The sequence below is a fragment of the Canis lupus genome, chromosome 19, assembly GCF_011100685.1.
Source record: "Canis lupus familiaris isolate Mischka breed German Shepherd chromosome 19, alternate assembly UU_Cfam_GSD_1.0, whole genome shotgun sequence".
Classification (NCBI taxonomy): domain Eukaryota; kingdom Metazoa; phylum Chordata; class Mammalia; order Carnivora; family Canidae; genus Canis; species Canis lupus.
The window spans coordinates 52,308,443-52,331,007 of NC_049240.1; the positions used below are offsets into that span (position 1 = coordinate 52,308,443).

At 54.2% G+C, this 22,565-nt stretch overlaps 1 protein-coding gene across 2 annotated transcripts in view; it reads left to right on the top strand.

Moving 5' to 3' along the window:
* Positions 1-22,565, top strand: part of KIF5C (kinesin family member 5C) — a 148,485-nt gene that overhangs the window by 122,016 nt on the left and 3,904 nt on the right. The window contains exons 20-27 of one of the 2 annotated variants that reach the window (XM_038565167.1): positions 250-351; positions 574-634; positions 5,212-5,283; positions 7,425-7,529; positions 9,349-9,565; positions 10,585-10,697; positions 15,469-15,509; positions 21,639-22,459. In XM_038565167.1, coding sequence (XP_038421095.1) covers positions 250-351; positions 574-634; positions 5,212-5,283; positions 7,425-7,529; positions 9,349-9,565; positions 10,585-10,691 — 664 coding nt within the window. In that variant the 3' untranslated portion in view covers positions 10,692-10,697; positions 15,469-15,509; positions 21,639-22,459. Of the gene's footprint in view, positions 1-249; positions 352-573; positions 635-5,211; positions 5,284-7,424; positions 7,530-9,348; positions 9,566-10,584; positions 10,698-15,468; positions 15,510-21,638; positions 22,460-22,565 lie in introns of those variants that run through there. The other variant, XM_038565165.1, reaches the window with a different exon arrangement.

Genomic DNA, 22,565 nt, shown 5'->3' on the forward strand with positions numbered 1-22,565 from the left:
TTGCACAAGCCAACTATAAATATGTTCTCAAAGCCTGAATGTTTCATGCCTCTGAGATGTTCTCAGAAATTAGTTTTCACTTGGGCGGGGAGGAAGCTGTGAGGTTGTTCTGTGATCCCTCAGAATCCTCCAGAATTGCCGCCTTTATTGCACAGAACTAATGGGGTTGGAACAGCCCCGTGTCTTTGGTGGGTGCCTCGGAATTTCAGACTCATGGGGAATGTATTGCTTTTTTCCCCTCAATTTCAGTTTGAATCAGAAACTGCAACTGGAACAGGAGAAGCTCAGTTCTGATTATAACAAGCTGAAAGTAGAAGACCAAGAGAGAGAAATGAAACTGGAAAAGCTCTTGTGAGTGCACTTGAAATACTTCCTCTGTTTTCTCTCCTCCCCGCGGAGTCTACTTCTGTGATCCCGATTCCTCAATATTCTGGTTGGGTTGGGCCAATGTAGAAATACTCAGAGCCTATTTGTGTGAATTGGCTGGCTTTGTCGATTAATCCATAGGTGCAGATGGAATCTGGAAATCTCTGATGCCCGTTTGGTGGTTCATGATTCCTTTTTATTTTTTAGATTGCTCAACGATAAGAGGGAACAGGCCAGAGAGGACCTCAAAGGGCTGGAGGAGACAGTGGTACGTCAGCATGTTTCCCAACTCGTTTTAGTCCCAAAGACCCGATTAGTTTGTGATTTGTTGACTTTGTAACTTGACGTGTGCCCACCTTTCTCACATACCATTTTCGATAAAATATTTAGGCAAATACCATATATTTAGACAGTAAGACAAATGCGGATATTTAGACGCTCCATTTAGACAAAATATCCTGTGGAAAGGTGAAAAAGGTGAGAATTGTAGAATTTATTCCTCAGCTCTTGACACCATGACTATCAGTCTGTGTCCATCCATCCATCCATCCATCCATCCATCTACCCATCTGTCTGTCTATCCACCCATGCTTAGTGCTATAACCCTGGAGGCCCTGAGTGAGAATTAAACTGACTTGCAAATCAATGCCTGAAACTTAACATACTTTGCACATTGCGACTTATTTCCATTCAGCATCCAAGGGCACTTACTAAGGACCGGTGTTCTTCTAGGTGCTCGCCTTGTTATCAATAAATGACAAAGATAAGACCCTGGCCCTTGTGAACCTTGCCTTCAGCCAGGGGTAGGGGAACAGACAGTGCACAGTAAGGAAGGAAATCATGACCTCCATTACATGGTCCTAGAAAACGCAGAGGTCCCACGAGGAGGTGAAGTTTGAGCAGGGACTTGAAGCGGGTGAAAGAGCAAGCCGTGGGGAGGCCTGGGGAGAGGGTCTTCCAAGCACAGGCCCGGAGGTGAGACGATGGTTGGTGGGTTGAGGACCAGCAGGAAAGTCAGTGATGCGGGGAGGAGACAAGAGGTTGGCACAGAAGTGTCAGGGCAAGAGCAGTTGTAGGGCAAGTAGGGCCTTGAGACCTGCAGGGTTTGGGCACAAGACAGATCAGAAGGGCTCATGTGAAATCCTGCTTGATTTTCTCCATCCAGCATCTGAGTTCATTAGGTTTGTCTGCCCTGGTTGATGTCCATGTCAGCTGCTCGGAGGGCCCTCGAGAGCCCTTCAAAGCACCACACAGCCTGTGTTTGAAGACAGACCCAAGCAGAGCCTCTCAATTTGGTGAAAACATGTCCAGTCATTTCACATGACAAAACAACGGATATTATTTAGATACAGCCGTACACTTTTTTTTAAGGTTGATTTATTTAGAGAGAGAGAACACGTGCGCATGCATGAACGTGAGCAGGGAGGGGCACAGGGAGAGAGGATCCCAAGCAGATGCCATGCAGAATGGCGAGCAGCACAGGGGGCTCGGTCTCCTGACCCTGAGGTCACGACCTGAGCCGAGACCAAGAGCCGGCCACTTAACCGACTGGGCCACCCGGCTGCCCTGACACAGTCGTACGTCTGATTCCATTCACGTGTTGTGTGAGTTCATGTGGGACTGTGCGTGTCTCCAAGAGCCTGGTTGACCCCAGGCTGTATGGGCCGATGGGTGCCCGGGGCTGGGCCTGATTGTGCACCCCGTTTCCTGGGCTGACGTTAGCTGCCCCTCAAAGCCAGGTGGAGGGACGGAGGGCACCGTCCAGCCAGGACAGAAGTAAGATGATTGTGGCCCAGAGGGTCTCGGGCCTTTCCAACAGGGTGGAGAAGGTGGCGGATGGCCGGCTGGCTCTAGGGGACGCGGAAATGAAGCCATGAAGTTGCCCATCTATGTCTATTTTTACGGGAGAAGTGATACTCACAGTTATAGATGATTCTAAAAATTCAGAAAATACTGAACTTCAAAATGTTACCATATTCCCACTAGCCAGAGATAAGGGACCTTCCACCACGGACTCCCCTCACTCAGCTCCCTGCCCGTCCTTGCCCTCCTGCAGATGCTCTCACGCTCGCGCTCCCACTCCGTGCAGTCACTTGTCCTCTCGTGCACTCTGGCACACTCACAGCACACGCGGGCCGCAGGCCCTCCCTCACACCCGCAGGTGCTCGCTTCCATGTTGGGTGCCTGGCCCCTCCCACCTGCACACGCACCCAAGGACAGACCCACTGACACACTGGCTCCCTTTCTCTCTCTTGCTCTCACTCACCACTCACACATCCTAGTTCAAACCCCCAGATGGGAACCCCACAGCATGTGTCCTTTTCACTGAAGATGTACGTGTTCTGTAGGAACAGGCTCACGGCCCTTGGCTGACCTGACCTGAGCTCTCCGTAGCTCAAGGCCTCTTCTGGCTTCTGGAGTATCTGGGAGGGATGGGATGGGAGCAGGGGCGGTGGGATGTGGAAGCTGCCGTCCAGGGGTTGACGTTGGAAGATGTGCAGGTGTCTTGGGGCCCAAGGCAGCCATCTCGCTTCAACGGGATCCTTTGGGCTCTGGGGCTGGACTCTCCTGCTGTGTTAATGGGCCTTGTGTTTTCACCTCTCTGGTGTCCCCCTTGCTGTCCCCTGTGACAGGAAGCTGAGCCTTTACACAGCAGGCAGCAGCCTGTGACAGGGAAGGTTTCAGGGCAGGGAGTCAGGTCGGCTGGAAATGATCTTGTGCAGGAAGGTTCATTGCTGCAGGAAGCCGACGGTAGCTGCCTGCGCTTAAACACGCAGCTTGCAAACTGTTTTAAAGGTGGTTTTTTTTTTTTTTTTTTTTATGATAGTCACAGAGAGAAAGAGAGAGAGAGAGAGAGGCAGAGAGAGAAGCAGGCTCCATGCACCAGGAGCCCGATGTGGGATTCGATCCCGGGTCTCCAGGATCGCGCCCTGGGCCAAAGGCAGGCGCCAAACCGCTGCAGCCACCAGGGATCCCTGTTTTAAAGGTTTTTAACCACCTCTCCTGAACTGTTGAATTCACCTGAGAACAAACACAAATGAGATAAAGCTGCCAAGCTCAGGACTCCATAGTATGTGGTACTTAGGCCCCGAGGACAAGGGACCTGTGCTTCTCTTCTCCTTTCCCTCTGGTGTGGTGGCTTTTTTTATGGAAAATGTCTACTGTGGTTACAGTTCAATCAGGAATAAAATCCCTGAAGCAGGAGAGAGAAAGTGCGAGAACATGCAGAGCCGGGGATGGGGGCCGCGATCCTTGGGCAGGGACCTAGACGGCACGTCCGCCTACGTGTGAGCGCTGAGCTGCAGCCCTGCACCTGCCCTGGAAGGTGGCTAAGCCCCGGACAGGTACCGTGTGCACTGGACCCGCAGTAACAGGCCGGTTGCCTTCCTGCAGAAAGTCCATTGCCTCATCCGAGGAAGCAGTTGACTTTAGGTGCTTCTTATTTCAACACAGGATTGCAGACTTGGACCTGGCGACAAGACGTTAAATTAACGTAGAGCTTTTATTCCAAGAAACTCCGTGTTTTCATGGCTGTATATAGCCTGTTTCCTTTTCCTACGAGCACCTGGGAGCTGCATCCCGTGACATTCTGTATTAAGAGTTGGTCAACTTAGACAAATTGAGAAGTAGAAATGCAAGTTTATCTCTCTCCTTTGTGGGAAAACGACTTGCGGGAAACTAACCGACGTAAATGCGTGGAGACTTGAACGGGAGGAACTGTTTTGGTTTTCTCGTCTTGTTAACAGAGCTCATCAGGTTTGACTCAGAGTCTTGTCTTTGTGGTCTAATTCCTAAGGGTTCATTTGTAGAAAAATAGCTCAGAATGAAAAAAAAAAAAAGCCCCCGAGAAGCTAATTACAATACGACAATATCGTGCCCACAAAGGGGAACAACAAAAGCCAACCGAAGAAATGGCCATCAAATAAGGTGCATCAATAAGTTAAGCCTAGCTGATGTTCACTGAGCACATAGCGTGTGCCAGGAGCTGTTGTAAGAGTTGTGTGAGGATTTTTACATTTAATCTTGACAACAACCGTGAGGCAACTGGTGTATTTATCCTCCTGTTACGAATAAGGAAACTGAGGCACAGGAAGGTTTGGTAGGTTGCCCAGGATTGCATGGGTGCAAGGGCCACCACCTGCCTCACCCAGGAGCTCAGTGATGGAAAGCAAAGGCGATGACCCCGGGCCAGAGGGGGGTGCAGAGACCTGAAGCACGTCGGCCTGCCAGGCTGGGAGAGGTTGTGGGTAAAGTCCCACTAAACTTGATGGGGTTTTTGTGTAACACGTACGTAATGAATTACAGGGAAAAAGAATCCATTCTGGTACAACACAGCCAGCTAGGGAATTTCCATGAGAGACCTTGTTAACCGGAGTAGTTGAGAGTGAAAAAGTTCTGTTTAGAACGCCACTGACGGGGGCACCTGTGTGGCTCAGCCGTGAAGGGTGCGCCTTGGGGCCCCGGTCGTGATCCCAGAGTGCGGGTCAGGCTCCCTGCTCAGCGGGGAGCCTGCTTCTCCCTCTTCTCCCTGCTTGTGCCCCCTCATCCCCTTGTTATCTCTGCCTCTCTCTCAATAAATCTTTAAAAAAAAAAAAAGAACACGGCTAACCATAGGCTCTGTTCTCGTTTACAGTTCAGGGTTTGCGTTCCCAGTCCCTGCCCCTCAGGGCACCTTCGAGGGGTGGACACGTGGGGGCGTGGCGGGGCCTGGGCGCTGGGCCCCCGGGCAGGTGGGAGTGGTCTGGGTCATCGGGGCAGCCGCACGGGGCGGTCCGGGGCCCGATCGGTCCCTAATTCAAGGTGTCTCCCCCGCTCCAGTGGCGTCTTAACCATCTTCTCTTCCAGTCTCGGGAACTGCAGACTCTGCATAACCTCCGGAAACTCTTCGTCCAGGACCTGACTGCCCGGGTTAAAAAGGTGAGTTCCGTTTTGTGTGAACAGGACTGAGAAAGAAAAGAAAAGACGGACAGAAAGAATCATTTTCAGTTGAAAGGCTACGTGCTCAAATTGGCGCTGGTTGTGGTTAAAAATTAATTACTTCGTGCCAGAAAATGTATTAAAAGAATGTACTGGAGGCAAAAAAAAGAAAAAAAAATACTTGGGGATATTTTTCCATCTGCTTTTCTCCTTCTCTCCCTGGCCTTTCATTTCAAATGAGCACATACCTGTCTGGCCGCAGCGTGAAAGCTGCCGTGCGTGATGCGGGGGAAACCCAGGGGGTGTCGCCAGGCAGTGTCGCCCCGGAGCGTGCTGCGCGGCGCCAGAAACCCGGAGAAATCGAGGCGGGAGGCCCCGTTTGCCTGTGAACAGGCCGTTCAGGGACAGGGTCCGAGTAGGCGAAGCACGTGGACACGCGTCGTGTTCGCTCCTCCTGGCAACCGCGTTCAGGTTCTGTTCTCTCTTGGTGGGGGGAGGCTCGGAGGCCCAGTAACTTGACCGAGGTCACACGCTGGAAGAGCTGGGGGTCCTGCGACTTCCGAACCCGGGCCTCACACCGTGATCTCTGGGGGTCGCCGGGTAGCGAATCCCCGAGCGGCTTGCAGAAGTTTCAGGAAGGAGGAAGGGGTGGAGGCGGCCGGGGAACTGCTCTTTAAACATGTGGACGTGTAGTAGGACGGAAGGAAGATGTGTTTCAAAGTGTGCGTGTGTGCGTGTGTGTGTGTGTCTGCACACCTGTGTGCATGCGTGTGAAGGAGCCAGGGGGAAGAGGCGAAATAGATTTTGAACAAACGAGGAGGGGATTGACGGAGTCCGAGCGAGAGGGCAGTGCCAGCAGCGTAGGCGGAGGGGTCAGGCTTGGAAGCGGCGGTTTCCAGGAGAAGTCGAGATGGACACATTTGCAGGAGAACACGGGCCGGTGGGAAGGTGCATCCGAGGACTTTATCTTCTCAGCTGATGTGGAGGCTCTGTCCTCGATGGAGAAGGAGGGGAGAGAATGGACAGCCTCGGCCTAGGGGGGCCCTGCAGGCATTAGTCCGGGAGGTGTGTGTCCCCAACTCAAGGTTGAGCGTGCCCTGGCCGTGGCCCCTGACGGCGTGGTCCTAGTCAATTTGGAGGCCTGGAAATGACAATAAGGAAAGGTGGAGAGTGAAAGGAGAGTTTGAGGCCTGGATGGCAGTGGTGGGGCAGGTAGGTAGTGACCCCGGTTATCAAGATGGAAATGACCCTCAGGCCTGGGCCAGGTAGGAGGGAGAGGCCAGAGCAGAGGGGCCAGAGAGCGAGACCTGTGGAGGTGATGGCAAGAACTGGAGAAGCCCTGTCGGGGGGAGGAGGGTCCGGGGGAGGCTAAGGCCAGGCTTCCCTTCCCTGATTTTTTGATCCGAGACTCTCAAGGGAAGCCCTACTAGACCAGGGGCTCTCGGAGTGTGGTTCTGCCCCAGGAGGGTGGCACGTTCTCTCCTGACCTGACAGTTTTCCCCCCTCCCGAGACCTGATGACTTCCGAGAGCTTGTCTAGCAGCACAGCGCCCGGAGGCAGTGACGTGCTTGAGACGGATGCGTTACGTGATTTCACGGGATTGGAAGCCGAGGGACGGACGAGCAGAGGCCACTGGGACTTCCCAGTGGACCACAGGCCCTCGCCCCTCGCCCGCAGCTTGCCTTATCTCAGCCGGGATGTTTGAAATCAAATTTAGGTCTTGGGTTTATGTTTTCACACTGGTTCCTTTTAATGAATTTTGGAACCGCTCCTTTTGAAAAGTCAAGTCTGTTTACCCACCTGCCAGGGAGAGGTTAAATTTCACAGAGAGAACTAATCTGTATCTCTCAAAGGAAGATTGGAAGTTCTGTTTCGTTCTGTTTTTTCTCTATTTCTCTAGACTATAATGCTCGCCACACCCTTGACCCCAACCAACCGAGGGAGTTCATTGGGAAGGTCAATGAGCCTCCGCTATTAGAACCTCTCTTGAGTTTTGCTCTCAGAATAGCCTTTGGTGGGGTCGGGGTGGTTTTTTTTTTTTTTTTTTTTTTTGAAGAAGAATAAGAATGTTGTCCAGCTTCTGCTGGGACTGTGGGCGGGCTGCGTGCAGACCTGCCCACTGACCCCTCGTGTTGGTGCAGAGCGTGGAGCTGGACAGCGATGACGGAGGGGGCAGTGCTGCCCAGAAGCAGAAAATTTCCTTCCTGGAGAATAACCTGGAGCAGCTCACAAAGGTTCACAAACAGGTAAGAGAGTCGTGCCGGCTTCCTCTGCTTCTCGTACTCTCCTGGAAAGAAGCCCCCGCTACACTTGGCCACAGTCCCGGGAGACGGCTCTGACCGTAGAGGTAAAAGGACCCAACGTCACCAGGGGACGTTAGTGCCAGAGGGGTCCTTGGAGTCCTTCATTTAGTCTTCAGTGATTTTCCCTTATATGTAAACGTCTTTTATCGAAGCCAGATAGAAGGAGCAGAGTTTGAGCTCCTGGGGTTTGGGAAGCGGGGTGTTCAGAACCCTGCCGTCCCATCCTGCGTCCAGTCCCAGCTGCAGACCCACAGGCTGCGCAGAATGCAAAGGGGATACCACCGAGCTGATTCAGGTCCCTTATTTTTGCAGATGAGGAAACAGAGCAGGAGAGGAAGTGACCTACCTCGCCTCCTCTCGGCCCCGTCGCCCTGTTTCTCGGGCATCCTATTTCTTGGGCACCGTCTCTGGTTCTTGTGATGCTCCGGAGTTTATGTAGAGGGGCAGCAAAGGGCATGGCCAGACCTGCTGGTGATCTAGGCAGTTGTTGGTCTCCTTTCTGTATAAATAGTGGAATGTTCCTGTTTCCCCTAAATCCTAAAGATTTATAATGTGATAAAAATGGTCCAACTTGTTGGACCTCGTGGTGAGGGGATGTGTCTCTCTTGGGCCTAAGTTCCCTTCAGCGTGACCGAGGATGGCATTTTCCCCCAAAGGCTGGCAGGTTCAACATGGTGGCAGTGATTCAAGCAAGTTATCAATGGGAAATACATAAGCAGAAACTGCAGTGTCTGAGTTGCAGTTAGTGAATTTCTAATTCATGAATTATTCATGAATTCAGTGGGTGTTTATTGAAAACCTGCTCTCTGCCCGGCACTGGAGCTGGTGCCCGGGATACGGGGGTAAGGAATGCAGGTGTGGACTCGGGGTAGGTTACCTTAGTTCAGCACTTTCTGATTTTCAAGACTTTTCTGGATCCACTGGGATTCACACAATGGTCCTCTTATATACGCTCCCTTTTTATGGGTGAGAAACCTGAGACGCGTAGAGGTTGGAGGACTTACCAAGTCAGATGTCAGGAAATAACAGAGCCGGCTCTTGAGCCAGGGCAAACCTGTTGCTGCTGCTGCTGCTTTTCTTTTTTTTAATAATAATTTTTAAAAATTGCTTCACTTTTTAAAAATTTGTATTTATTCATTTTTTAGATTCCATAATTAACATACAGTGCTGTATTATTTTCGGGGATACAATATATCAGTTGAGCAGTTCTCTACATTACTCAGTGCTCATCCCCATGTAGGTGTCCTCTTAATCCCCGTCATCCACCCCCCCCAGCCGCCAGTCTGCGGCCAAACCACCCCGAACACGCCCAGCCTCACCTGTTGCTTCTTAACTGAGGGTCTTAGGTAGTGAGACAAGGAGCAGTATCCCAGTTTAGCGTGGGTCCAAGCCACCTGCGGGTGTAGACCACGTGTGGTGCACGCGGGGAGGCCTGCGGAGAGCTCCGGAACATGCACGCCGGTACCTGGTGCTCCCGAACTTGCATCACAGGGCTCAGCTTGCACCTGCTAGTGCCCGCGTAGCCAGCGGCCCTCACCCTGGGTCCCCCACCCACGCAAACCCCAGAGGAAGCAAATCCTGCCCAAGCCGGAAAGCTTCCTGGGCCTGGAAGTGGCTTTGCACTCCAGCCCGCATCCCTCCGCACTTGCTTGCACACGTGAGCCCGTGTGGCCCCGTGTCGTGGGTCCACGGCCTTGCCAGAGCCTGGGGGCGCCGCTCGTCGCTGCCCTCCCGTAAGTGCCCCCGTGTGCTGTCCCCGCAGCTGGTCCGGGACAACGCAGACCTGCGCTGCGAGCTGCCCAAGCTGGAGAAGCGGCTGCGGGCCACGGCCGAGCGCGTCAAGGCGCTGGAGAGCGCGCTGAAGGAGGCCAAGGAGAACGCCATGCGGGACCGCAAGCGCTACCAGCAGGAGGTGGACCGCATCAAGGAAGCCGTTCGAGCCAAGAACATGGCCAGGAGGGCCCACTCGGCCCAGATCGGTACGTGCGCCGCCCGCGGCCCGGGTGCTGCATGGCCCGGTCCGGCAGCCTCCGCTTGCTCACCCTGCGGCCCGCACCGCCCTGCGCTCCCCGAGGCTGCTGGGCTGCGCGCACCAGGGCGGCCGCGGCTGTCGCTGAAGGCACGTGGCGTCGGGGCGTACGGTCCCCCATACCGGCCCCCTTGGCTGTTCCGCAGCGAGGCCCAAGGGCCCCTTCCATTCCATACCAAGCAGAACACGAAGGGGCGGGATGTGGTCAGAAGCCTCCGGGGAAGCCGCGTGCAAGGGCACGTACGGAAGCACCTTGGGAGCCTCCGTGGGCAGGGTGGGGTCCAGGGTGGGGTCCAGCCTGGACGTCCAGCCCCTTCCAGACCTCGATCTGGGCATTTGGCCTACGCAGAGAACGGGGGTGTAGCTGCTCAGTCCCAGTTCCCAGGATGGAGCCGCAGGCGGCAGAGGGATTTCGGAATGTTCTCTAAAGAGCTTTTTTCTTTTTAGATTGAAGTGCCTCCAACAACACGCGAGGTTGTTTCCCATCAGATACTGCCGTGCAAATGTTTTGTAAACCAACCTCATGTTTCTAGTTTTAAGATCATACCTTAGATTAATGTTGCATTGCATTCACTGGCTTTCATGCTCTTTGCAAATCTGGGAAACTAGGGACCTTCTTCTCCGAAAAAGCGCATCGTAGGCAGAGTTCTGCTCCAGTTTCAGGGGACGCACAGATGCCCTTGAAACCCAAGCGTTACCGGTAGATCTTTCTCGGATAAAACCGAAAGCCCTTCTGATTTTCCTCAGCCAGAGTTACAGTAGTTGGTGTAGAAGTTCTCCGTGTCCCCCCACGGCTGGGGGCGCTGGGTCAGCTGACGGTACGGTCGGGAGCGCAAACGGCCTGTTGTCACAAAGGCCCGGTGGCCCATGAGAGTCGGGCGTCGGGTTTCCACATGCGGCTGACCTGGGGGCACCTGGGGAGGGCCGCTCGAGCCCGTCTGAACCCTCTGTCCTTTCTGTCCGATCCAGCCAAGCCCATCCGCCCCGGACACTACCCGGCGTCATCTCCAACGGCTGTCCACGCCATCCGAGGGGGAGGAGGCGGCTCTTCGAACTCTGCTCACTACCAGAAATAAATACGAGTGAGTCCCCGGTGTCGGGTGGTTTCTGTGAGGGGCTGCCCTGGGGTGGACCCTCCGCGTGCATGTGTCCCTGCAGTCGTGGGCAGGTCACCTCCCTGGGACAGGCCCCAGCGCGTAGCTCACCCAGCCTCAAGCCCTCTAGAGCCTCGGGGTCTCCTAGCTGGGGCCACCTGGCTCTGGGGACCCTCCGGGGACGGATGAGGGCGTGGGAGTGATCCCCCTCGCTTCCTTTTGTCTGTGGGACTTCCCGGCGTAGCTGGCATGCAGAGGGGCATTACCTGTTTGTCAGCTGCTTTCGCCCAGAGCGGGCAGGTGTGGGTGGTCGCCGTAATTCTCAGGAACCGAATGCAAAGACAGAGCCACATACAGAAAGTCCTACTCTTCTAATTGCTACCCGAGCTCAACTGACGGGGCTTCTTAGCGTATCGAGGCGGGTCAGGGCCACGCTTTCCTTTGAGATGGCGGACTACGCGTTCTCTTCACCTACAGTCACCTGCGTGATACTACCACACCGGCCAGCAAACAGACAAGACGTGGTGCACTTTACGAAAGAGAAGGAAGCAGGAGCGCAGACTGTTCCTTAGTACTTGAGATGGGGAAGAGAGGTTGCTGGGGGGCGGCCCGAGCGCTGTGTAGGGGAACTCCGGCCCTGAGCCAGTGACCTGTGGGTGCGAACGGTAGCTCCAAATGTTGCCCGTGGGCCCTGAGCCCTCACTAAGGGAGTAGCTTGCAGGCTGGGCAGGCGGGCCGCCTCAGGAGGGACCCGTTCCTCTCCCGTCTTTTGGGTCAAGGTAAGGGAGGTGGACGCGAGGGGCTGGAGCCCTGTCTCCGGGTCTATGACCGCATGGCCAGGGTCGTGCACACACTGCCCAGGAGGAAGCTTGGTGGCTGCGCCCAGACAGCACGCCAGGGAGCAGGACGGCTACTGGCCAGGTCGGGGCAGGGAGGAGGGCCGAGGCAGCGCACGGGCAGGCAACATGTCCACACCGTCTGCCGTATCCTGAAAGGGTGGGTGGGACAGCATCTCGGCAGCGGGCCACCCCCTTCAGATCCGATCGCTTCCAATCACAAACACGATACTTTGGATGTTAGGAAATTGCTTGTGGCTGCATGCTGTTGGTGTTGGAGTGGGCACTTGGGGGGCCCTGCGGGGCACGTGGGGCAGCCTAGAGGAGAGAAGCTAGAGCAGCGGTTCTCGAACTCGGGCGGGCGTCGGTGTCCCAGGTGCCAGGGACGTCCGCTACTGCTTCGGGTAGCGTGGGGCCCGGCCAGGCGATTGGTCAGCCACCAAAGCTGAGACCTCTCCTCAAGTACCGTGGCCTACGTGGGACGGGCGCGCATCTCTCTGCGTGTTCGGGAAGCCGGAGGGTGGTCTGTCGGTGGCTAGGAGAGGGACTCTCCAGTGACAACACAAAGCTCGCCCTTTAAATTCAGACTCCCTGTGTCCTCAGCAGATCTCCTTCCTCGAGGTCACCTCGCCGACCTCCACTGTTCTGTCTCTCACGGTTGGCAAGCAGAGGGACGCCGGGGGAGGCACTAGCAGCTCTCCGAACCGATCCTCTTCCTTTAGTGGCCTTCCTGGAAGTCCACACGGTCCTGATGCCTGCAGCTCTCTGGCCAGATCGGAGGCTCGAGGCCCCGTCCAGCTGCAAGGGCGGCTGGAAGTGGCTTCTTGAACTAGGCACGTCCCTGCCCCGCAGAAGAGTGGTGTCCTGTGGCTGGAGACGAGGCGGTGATGTTGGGCCGGGCCACAGAACCTGTTCATCGAGGCCCGCTGTGCCGCGGTGTCATGACCGCAGCAGCACCTACATTACCCCGTTCGATGGAAGCACACGGAGAAGGGTCTGTGCTTGGCTCCCGGCAAGCTCTTAGTAACACCCTGGCCCAGGGGCTCTGGGTCCAGAGACCGCAGTGGGCAGCCGCTGTGCTCAGCAACCCCGCGCAGGCGTCAGACCCGCGTTTTGTGTGAGATCCCTACAGCCACGTGTTCCCTTCCCACCTTGAGCCTGACAAGCGGTGGGCCTGACTGATGGGACCACCCCCACCCCTCCTGGTGGTGCGTTGCTTTCTTTAACCTGAAGAGTCCTAAGTGGATTTGGTTATTCGATCTGCACTTGGAAGCTCCTGACCCACTGTATGCGCACCGGCACCTCCGGTAGCCCGGCGCCGTCCCCACATGGCAACTCCAACAGGGCCCCTTCCCAGTTACCCGGCCACCGGCCTGCTCTGGGTGGGAGACCTGGGTCGGGGGTTGGGTCTCCTACTCTTCGAGTTACTCACCCTCAGAGTCGCCTCCTATGTCTGCGAAATGGGGAGAATCCTTTCCCCGGGTCATTGGTTTTGAAAGGAAGACTAACTGAGGTCCGGCTTGGCAGATCACAGATGCTCCGTCAAAACGTCCCTGCTGTGTAGAGCGGCGCTACTCGCACACAGTAGGTGGTTGGCGAATGTTGGCTTCTGGTTTCCTTTCACTCCTAGTTGCTGCAAAATAGTTTCTAGTCCCTTTCTAGTCCCGCATTCTAACCACTGAGCGGGGAAGGCCCATGACTAAGCATCCTATGTGATGCTATGACCAGATATAAGGTGTTTTAAAGATATTATCATTTATTCATCTAAAGGTTTTTTTTTTTTAAGAGTTTACTTATTTATTCATGAGAAACAGAGAGAGAGGCAGAGACACAGGCAGAGGGAGAAGCAGGCTCCATGCGGGAAGCCCGACGTGGGACTCGATCCCAGGACCCTGGGGTCATGCCCTGGGCCGAAGGCAGATGCTCAACCGCTGAGCCCCCCAGGGATCCCTTCATCTAAAGGTTATGAAGAAGGATGTTGACTATTTTAAAGAAAAAGACCGGACATTTGTTTGGGGAGGTTAAAAAAAATGGATAGTAGCCAATGAAGTGGGAGATTGTGGTTGGAAGTGAGAAAATGCAAAATCATTTAAAAAAACCATTGAAAATGTGGATTCGTTGCTTAGTTGGGGTCAACCCCTTTTGAGATGATCCTTGTTGATCTTCGGGATGCTTGTTCTAAAGTGTCCGTCCTGGGCAGGAATGATCTCAGCTGCCCCTTCCCAGCCCTCTTGTTGAAGCCAGAGCAGCATATTCATACCTGGGCAGCACCTGGATGTCTTTGGGGTTGCTTTCCGCTTTGTTTTAGGTCTCAAGGACTCGAGTCACAATGAGTATTTTGGTTCATGCTCAATTTTCACAGTGACTGAAGGTGCTAACATGTGGAAATCAGAACTCCGGAAACCGCGGGCTTCTAGCTCAGCCAGTTCAAATCCCGGGGGGCTGCCACGGGGAGGGGAGCATCTTTTTCAAACCACAGAGCCGGACGCGGAGCCGTGCAGCGCAGCAAAGTACGGACGTGGGATAGGGAAGTGGGTTCCAGGCCCAGCTTGGCTTACTGCTGTGTGACGTTGGGCACGTCGCTGGATTTCTTCAACCCCAGTTTCGTCGTCTGCAAAATGGGGTCAGGCATGGGGAGGCTGCTCTGTATCATTTAACACCAGATGAGGCGAAGAAGGCTCTGTTCTTACGGGTGGTCGTCGTCTTGTGGGGAAGAAGGACCACAAATAAGCAAGGGAACTTCAGCTAGTGGTGTGCTTCTGAAAAAACAGCAGGTGAATGAGATGGAGACGGGACAACATTTAGAAGGGGGGGTGGCATCCGAGCTGAGCACTGGGTGGTGATGAGTACCAGCGGCGCAGTGACTGGGGAAGAGCGGCACGGACGCTGGCTGGAAGGTGCGGATGGCGGGCGTATTTGGGGGATCATAGGAGGGCTGATCGGGCCGGAGCCCAGAGAACAGAGACCTTCATCAGGGCAGTTGGGGAGGGAGGAGAGTGCAGTCTGGGCATGGGGGGCACTGGGGGCTCTGGCCTGGGAGTGGTGGGACCTGGTTCACACTGGGAAAGGCCACCCTGTGCTGGACCCCCATGGAAAGGATGGGGTGGGTGGGAGTCGGAGCGGGGGCTCCCCTTGAGCCTCGTGGGGAGCTCGATCGTGTCGGAGATGGGAGTACTGGGTGCCCCGGAGGAGCTGCGATCGGCCCAGAGCGCCATCGGAGGTGATGGGACGCAGAGTAGGAAGGGCCGGCGGCGGCCGGGGGGTGGATGGGTCCCCTGTCCTGCAGGAAGCAGGTTGGCGCCGAGGGAGGCAGGGACACGGATTGCAGGCTGGAGAGGAGATAAGGCGCAGAGCACACTCGAGGGCTTTTCAGGCCCCACATTTCATGAGAGGACATGGAAATACCTGGTGAGGCCGGTCTGCGGCCTGGGCTTCCCGTCCCCGCAGCGCTGCGGCCGCCCAGGGCCCACCAGAGGGCGCCGGCGGGGCACCGCGGCGGCCGGGCTGCGGCTCCCAGGCCTTGAGGCCCCGGCTCTTGGCTCCCCTGTGTTTGGACCAGGATTTCTCGGCTACGAAGAGTGAATAGGGTACTTTAGGGGATAAAGCTCTCATACTCAATTCATTTTATTATGATTAGGTATTCGCAAATCTACAATAGCACATACTTCGGGATCTTACACAACTAGCAAGTCAAAACGAATTTAGAAGTTAGATTGAAATGAACCATAAACCAAAATCAAATCACCAGCCTTAACAGAAGTTAATGAAAGATGGCTTTTCTCTGAAAATAAAGAGCTGGGTGCGATATGCCTCTGGTATGCGTTGCGGCTAGTGGAGTCTGGCGTTGTGGGGCTTGCCTGTGTTTCCTCCGTGTGTCCTGATGTGGCTCCCCCCCCCCCCCCCCGCCCCGTTCTGTGTTACAGCCACTGTAGACGGCCGCCTGCTGGCTCAGTCGGTAGAGCATGTGAGTCTTGATCTTGGGGTCATAAATTTGAGCCCCATGCTGGGTGTAGAGATTACTTAAGAATAAACCTTTTTTTTTTTTTTTTAAGATTTTATTTATTTATTCATGAGAGACACACAGAGAGAGGCGGAGACACAGGCAGAGGGAGAAGCAGGCCCCATGCAGGGAGCCCGATGCAGGACTCGATCCCAGGACCCCCATCCCGGGTCATGCCCTGAGCGGAACACAGATGCTCAACCACTGAGCCACCCAGGCGTCCCTAAAAGTAAAATCTTTAAAAAAGAAGAAAAGAAAAGCCCACTGCAGAATCACTGCACACCTTCAGGCCACTTTGTCTTCTTGCAGGTGGGACACATCATTGTCCTGTTGAGTCCAGCTTTAGTGGGAGGATGCTTAAGTTGCAAGGAGGAGTGTCCCCTTGGTCATAGCATTAAGTGTGTGTGGGGCTGAAGTTGCATGGGAATACTTGGTTGCAAGGTAGTCAGCAAGACAATCTAGACTATGCACTTTTTAAATTGAAGATATATTTATTAGAGAGAGAGAGAGAATGGCGGTGAGGGGGAGGGAGAGAGAGCAGCAGAGCCCCTGCTGAGCCCAGAGTCCCACACGGGGTTCCATCTCAGAACCCTGAGGTCATGACTTGGGGTGAAATCAGGAGTCAGATGCTTAAGCAGCTGAGCCACCAGGTGCCCCTAGAATATGCACATGTTAATGCTTCAGATTTTTGTGCAAAGAAAAATATAAAATTGAGAATACTATGAAATGCAGGCAAGCCCCAGGATGTCTCTTACTTTGTTGATGTAGATAAAGACTGATATTTTGAGGACTATACTTTTATTAAAAAACCACATATGTTAAATCTAGAAATCATACCCTATAACGTTTTGGGGACACCTGGGTGGCTCATTTGGTTGGGCGTCCAACTCTTGGTTTCGAGCTCAGGTCATAATCTCAGGGTCACGGAGTTGAGCCCCATGTCAGGCTCTGCGCTCAGCACGGAGTCTGCTTGTCCCTCTCCCTCTGCTCCTTTCTCTGTCTCTCTCTCTGTCTCAAATAAATAGAATCTTAAAATTTTGATAAACTGTGATAAAATATTTGGTAAAATCACAGTGGTAAAGCTAATAGGAACTCATTTGGCCTCTTAGAGAAGAAGCGATTCTGTGTCTGATTTCATGTTTTGAGGCATAAAGAAAACAGCCCTGGAGAAGCATGTCTGCAACTTAGAGCGGGGTCGCGTGGGTGGATGTAACTACGAAGAGCCATCAAAGCAGACTGTACTCTGTTAAGATGTCCGTATCTCTGGTTTGTGACACTCGCAGGATCAGTGATAGTCCCGTGGGATGGACCTGTGTTCTTCAGATTTTACTCCTTTAAGACCTTTATTGTGAATGTATCTGTTAGTTGTTAGTAAAATAATGTCTTTAAATTCTTTTTTTTTTTTTTTTAAGATTTTACTTATTTATTCATGAGAGACACACAGAGAGAGGCATAGACACAGGCAGAGGGAGAAGCAGGCTCCCTCTGGGGAGCCCCATGTGGGACTCGATCCCGGGACCCCAGGATCACACCTGGGCTGAAGGCAGGAGCTCAACCACTGAGCCACCCAGGGATCCCCAGAATGGAGTTTTCATTCTCACTCTTGACTACTAGAGCAACAAGACCCCTGAGAGTTCAGGCTTTAGGTTGTCCTTAGGCTCAGGCTAAGCTTCCCACACTGGCACTTCCTCGTTTATACTGTTTGCTTTTTAAAATCTCTATCTTTCCTTCTTGTTACTCTTCTCTCTGTCCCGAACACCTGGATCCAAACCATCTTGCATCGTTGGTGGGGTTCACTGTGACCATTCTCCTGGTTTTGATGCCCACTTAATTACAAATAAAAAATATCATATATACCTAAAATAGATGAGTTGACTTGTGCCCACAGCAGAAATGGGTTCAACCCCACATGGAGGGTGGGCAAGAAATTGCTTTTAAATTTGACCCTCTGAAGTAGTGAAGTCAGGAGGCCTCCTTTAGAGCAGGTCACATGGGATCCCTAAGCCACACACGTGGTCTACATCCGTGCCACTGGGCCGTTCAACTGCTATTACTGTTGGAAAATCCTAGTAATTAATGATTAAGTCACAAGAATGTGAATCGCCTCGTTGCAAGGGGACTCTTTGCCACAGGCAGGCTGAGTAGCTGGTGATTGTGGGTTCGGGCTTTGGAACGAGGCTGCCTGGGGTTGAATCGCAGCTTGGCCACTACTAGGCGAGCTACTTCATCTCTCTCTGCCTCCCCGTCCTTCGAAAATGTGCCCAGTGACTGCTCCTACGTACAGGGTGGCTGTGAGGATTAAGTGCATTAATACAGAGCACTTAGGCAGGTGCCTGGCACAGAGCGGGCACGCGGTGTTGGCCCGTGGTGACATTACGTCATCCTGCCTTCTACAGAGGCCAGGTGAACTGTTGAGATCACACAGCGTGTCTTTGGTGGATCCTGGACCATGACCTCTGATCCACTGTGCAGCCATTCCTGAAGTTTCTGGCCCTACAACCTTTTATAATCTTTAAAAAGTATCGACACCAAAGAGCTTTTATATTCCTGGGTGTATGTCTTGATATGTTTTATATAATTGGTATAAATTGAAACAAAAATTTTAAATATCACTACTGCTAACATAAATGCCATGTTTAATGAAATGCGATTATTTTCTAAGACAAACACTTAGCAAAATGGCATCACTTTGCAGTTTGGCAAATCGGTTTAATATTTTGCTTAATGGGTGACTCTGGATTCTCATACCTGTGCATTCTCTCAGCTGCAGTGTGTTCTTTTATTTATTTTTATTTTTTTGTTTTTAGAAGATTTTGTTTATTTATTCATGAGAGACACAGGGAGAGAGAGAGGCAGAGCCACAGGCGGAGGAAGACGCAGGCTCCATGCAGGGAGGCTGACGTGGGACTCGATCCCGAGTCTCCAGGATCATGACCTGAGCCTAAGTCGGGTGCTCAACCAACCGAGCCACCCGGGCACCTTCTTTGTCACAGGCTTGCTCTGAGGATTGAATGAGAGATGTGAAAGGAGAGTGGAAGGTCCTAGGAGAGCGTGTGGCCGTAATCAGGGTCGCACAAGCATTAGCCGATGTTACGGTGGTTGTGGGGACAGGCCTAAAACGCATAGGCAAAGCGGGGCCCAGGGCAGGTGGACACTGTGGCACGGGACTCGGAAACCAGCATTATGAGTTCAAAGGAAGCGATCATGACCTGGAAGGGCAGTGGTTGCACCAACGCGCCTGAGGTAGATTCGCTTCTCTTCAGCAGTGATACGTAAGGAGCAACAGGCAATTCCTACAACGTGGGCATTGAATCGTAGGAAGGCAAAAGAAAAGATAAAACTGAACTGTTTGGATTAAGCATAAATCCACTTGCAGGCAATTACAAAATCCGAAGTTGGGGGGGAACATCTCTAAATACTTGCAAGTCTCTTGGATAATTAGCCTCTTTATTCAGCTAATTTCTCACTCCTTATAAAGAAAGGCGATTTTATTCCCTTCTGAGTCTGGTCACACGTTGTCACTCTGGAGTGCCATCTCCAGTTTGGCAGAGGCCCAGGGACAGCCTCCTAGCAGGTCACTCAGGCCACGACCGTGCTTTTAGGTGCGTAACGACTCTGAGCCATCTAAGGTCATCAACAGAACTGGGCTTTCTTTTTTAAAAGATTTTATGTATTTATTCCTGAGAGACACAGAGAGAGGCAGAGACCCAGGCAGAGGGAGAAGCAGGCTCCATGCAGGGAGGGAGCCCGATGTGGGACTCGATCCCGGGACCCCGGGCCACGCCCTGGGCCGGAGGCAGGCGCTCAGCCACTGAGCCTCCCGGGCGTCCCCAGACCTGGGTTTTCAATGGTCTCAGGCTTTGCCAGCTCCCGGGGTTGGCTCTGCGCTCAGAACCCTCAGAGGCGGTTTCTCCAGGAGTAACGCGTTGACCTATCCGTTCTCCCTCCTGAATTTATCGAGGAGATGCGCTTTCACCCAGCTGGGGGGCGGACGGGGCCTCCCGGTTGGCTCCTTCCTTAGGCCTGCTGGAGGGACTGCGCTGGCACAGGGCTGTAGAGATCTGTGCTCACGACGAAGAACCGCCTCCTTAGAACAAAGGGCCCGTGTTGGTGGCCTCCTTGCGTCCTCCTGCTGGAGGCGACTAAGCAGGCGGGGTCTGCTCGGTGGCTTCCTCCTCCTTCCCTGCGGTTCCCGGGACGGGCCGCATCTTGCACGTGGACGGCCGGGGGATGGCTGGGGGTGGCCAGGAGATGGCCGGGGATGGCCTGGAGATGGCCGGGGATGGCCCGGAGATGGCCGGGGGATGGCTGGGGGATGGCCCGGAGATGGCCGGGGATGGCTGGGAGATGGCCCGGAGATGGCCCGGAGATGGCCGGGGATGGCCCGGAGATGGCCCGGAGATGGCCGGGGGATGGCTGGGGGATGGCCCGGAGATGGCCGGAGATGGCCGGGGATGGCTGGGAGATGGCCGGGGATGGCCCGGAGATGGCCGGAGATGGCCGGGGATGGCCCGGAGATGGCCCGGAGATGGCCGGGGGATGGCTGGGGGATGGCTGGAGATGGCCTGGAGATGGCCGGGAGATGGCCCGGAGATGGTGGGAGATGGCCAGGATTGGCCGGAGATGGCCGGGGACGGCCAGAGATGGCTGGGGGATGGCCGGGGGATGGCCGGGGATGGCCGGGGATGGCCAGGGGATGGCCGGGGATGGCCCAGGATGGCCAGGGATGGCCGGGAGATGGCCAGGGGATGGCCAGGGGATGGCCGGGAGATGGCCTGAGATGGCCGGGGATGGCCGGGGATGGCCGGAGACGCGACCGGAAGGCGGCCGGCCGAGATCTGACTTCACGGGCTTCGGGCGCAGCTGAGCCGCCCCGCGGAGGGGGTCTGCTCGAGGCACCTCCCCGGCTGCGGGCACCCCGAGGACCTCCTCCGAACCGGTGACCCGCAGCTGATCCTGAGGCCGCGGGCTTGGGAGAGGAAGCTGGGGGGGGGGGGGGGCGCGAATGGGGATCCGAACGGTGGTGTTTGGAAAGCATCCCCCCGGCTGACTGGGTTTCAGCTCAAAATGAATTTAGAGGACCACTAGGAGCAGGCTCTGAGAGCTTTCATTTCTTGTCCTAATCATAAGCACAGGATCTCACCAGAAAGGCTGCACATGAAACCTGCTCTTCCCAGACCAAGTGGGAAAAATGAGAGCGGGAGACCAACTGCGAGAGGGTCCTGACTCTGGGGAACCAACGAAGGGCTGCAGAGGGGGGCCGGGGGGCCGGGGGGCCGGGCACTGAGGGGGCGCCTGACGGCATGAGCACTGGGTGTTACACCATACGTTGGCAAATTGAATTTAAGTAAAATTTTTTTTTTTAGGGCGGCCCGGGTGGCTCAGCGGTTTAGCGCCGCCGTCAGCCCAGGGTATGACCCCGGGGTCCCGGGATCGAGTCCCACGTCGGGCTCCCCGCGTGGAGCCTGCTGCTCCCTCTGCCTGGGTCTCTGCTTCTCCGTGTGTGTCTTTCATGAATAAATAAATAAAGTCTTTAAAAATAAATTAATTAATTAAAAAAAAAAGATGCTCTTCCCATAGACAAATCTCCCTTTGACCTCTAAAACTGGCATGAATATTAACCATATAATGTGACTGAAGCCATTTTTAATCGAGCAGCTTCATACCTGTGAACACTTACGGCCTTGGAGCGAGAGATGGTAACTACCAAGTGAGCTGTCGGGGTATTTGTTTGCCTCAGGGAGGAGGTGTATTGCCTCTTTCTTCCTACACAGTTTCGGTTCTTCTTTTCCTCTTCTCCCCCCACCCACTTTGCTCTTACCTACTTTTCTAAACCCTTTCTACACCCTGAATTTTTCTATTTATCTATAATGTACATCCTTCTATTTATCTAAAATACGTGAGGCTGCTTACGATACTATAACACAGGGATCGGGAGAGAGAAGAGAAAAACCTTGAGGGGAGCATCGGAGCGGGAATCAGGTGGGGGTGTCTGCCACAGCTGAGCCCTGAACGGGGATCTGGGATGACGGCACGGTGCGTCAGGTCGTGCAGCTCCTTTTAAAATCCGACGGGCACTTGGGTTTCTCTTAGCGTGTGTCGTATTTCCGTGCCGGGCATTTGCCACGTTCCCCGAGGATGGGGCTCTACATCCTGCTGTTGCCCCCGCCGCGCCCCACCCGCCCGGCGGGCTCTGCACCGAACCTGTAGGAAGACCACAGACTGGCCAGGGCTTCCCGCTGGTGGGGGAAGCTGGACCTTTCGGTTCCTTCCTGAGAGGGGCTGTTCCTGGAGTTGGTCCGAAGGCGACAGAGGCCACTCGGGGCTGACCTCTGAGCCAGGACTCGCCCAGACTTCTGTCCTGGAGACCTGAGCATGACGGAATGGAGCTCCGGTGGGAAGCGGAGTGAAGCCAAAGGGATTGCCCTCGAGTAACTTCATCTGCCCAAGGAGGTGCAACTTCGGGTCCGGGGTGAGGGACCGTGTCTGACGTGCCTCAATCCCTGGCACGTGCAAGTGCCCGAGTACCCCTCGGGAGTGAGGAAACCAGCAGCGTCCATAGGCGCGGCCTTCTGGAGGAGACTCGCCAGGGCGACGGCAGCAAGCGGAGGCCGCACCGTCTAGGACGCCAGCCACTCGCCGCGTGTGGCCGCGGAGCCCTAGGAAGGCGGCCCAGTCCAAGTGGAGCTGTGCCGAAGGTATAAGTGTGCACACATGGCCAGCACTGTGGAAAAAAGACTAAGGTGCCTGCACAGCGCTGCTGTAACGAAGACTTCTCAGTATGGAATATGGATCGCATGTTGAAATGACAGTATATTGAATTTATTGGGTTAAATAAAATATATTATTAAAATTAACTTGCTTCTTCCCACTTTGTAACGTGACCACTTAAAAATCTAAAAAAAAAAAAAAAATGAAATGTGTGGCTCACGTGGTATTTCTGTTGGGCAGCTCTGATATCCCAGCATATTTATCTAAATATTACTCCAGTTATTCCACATATCAAAACACCTCCCCGAG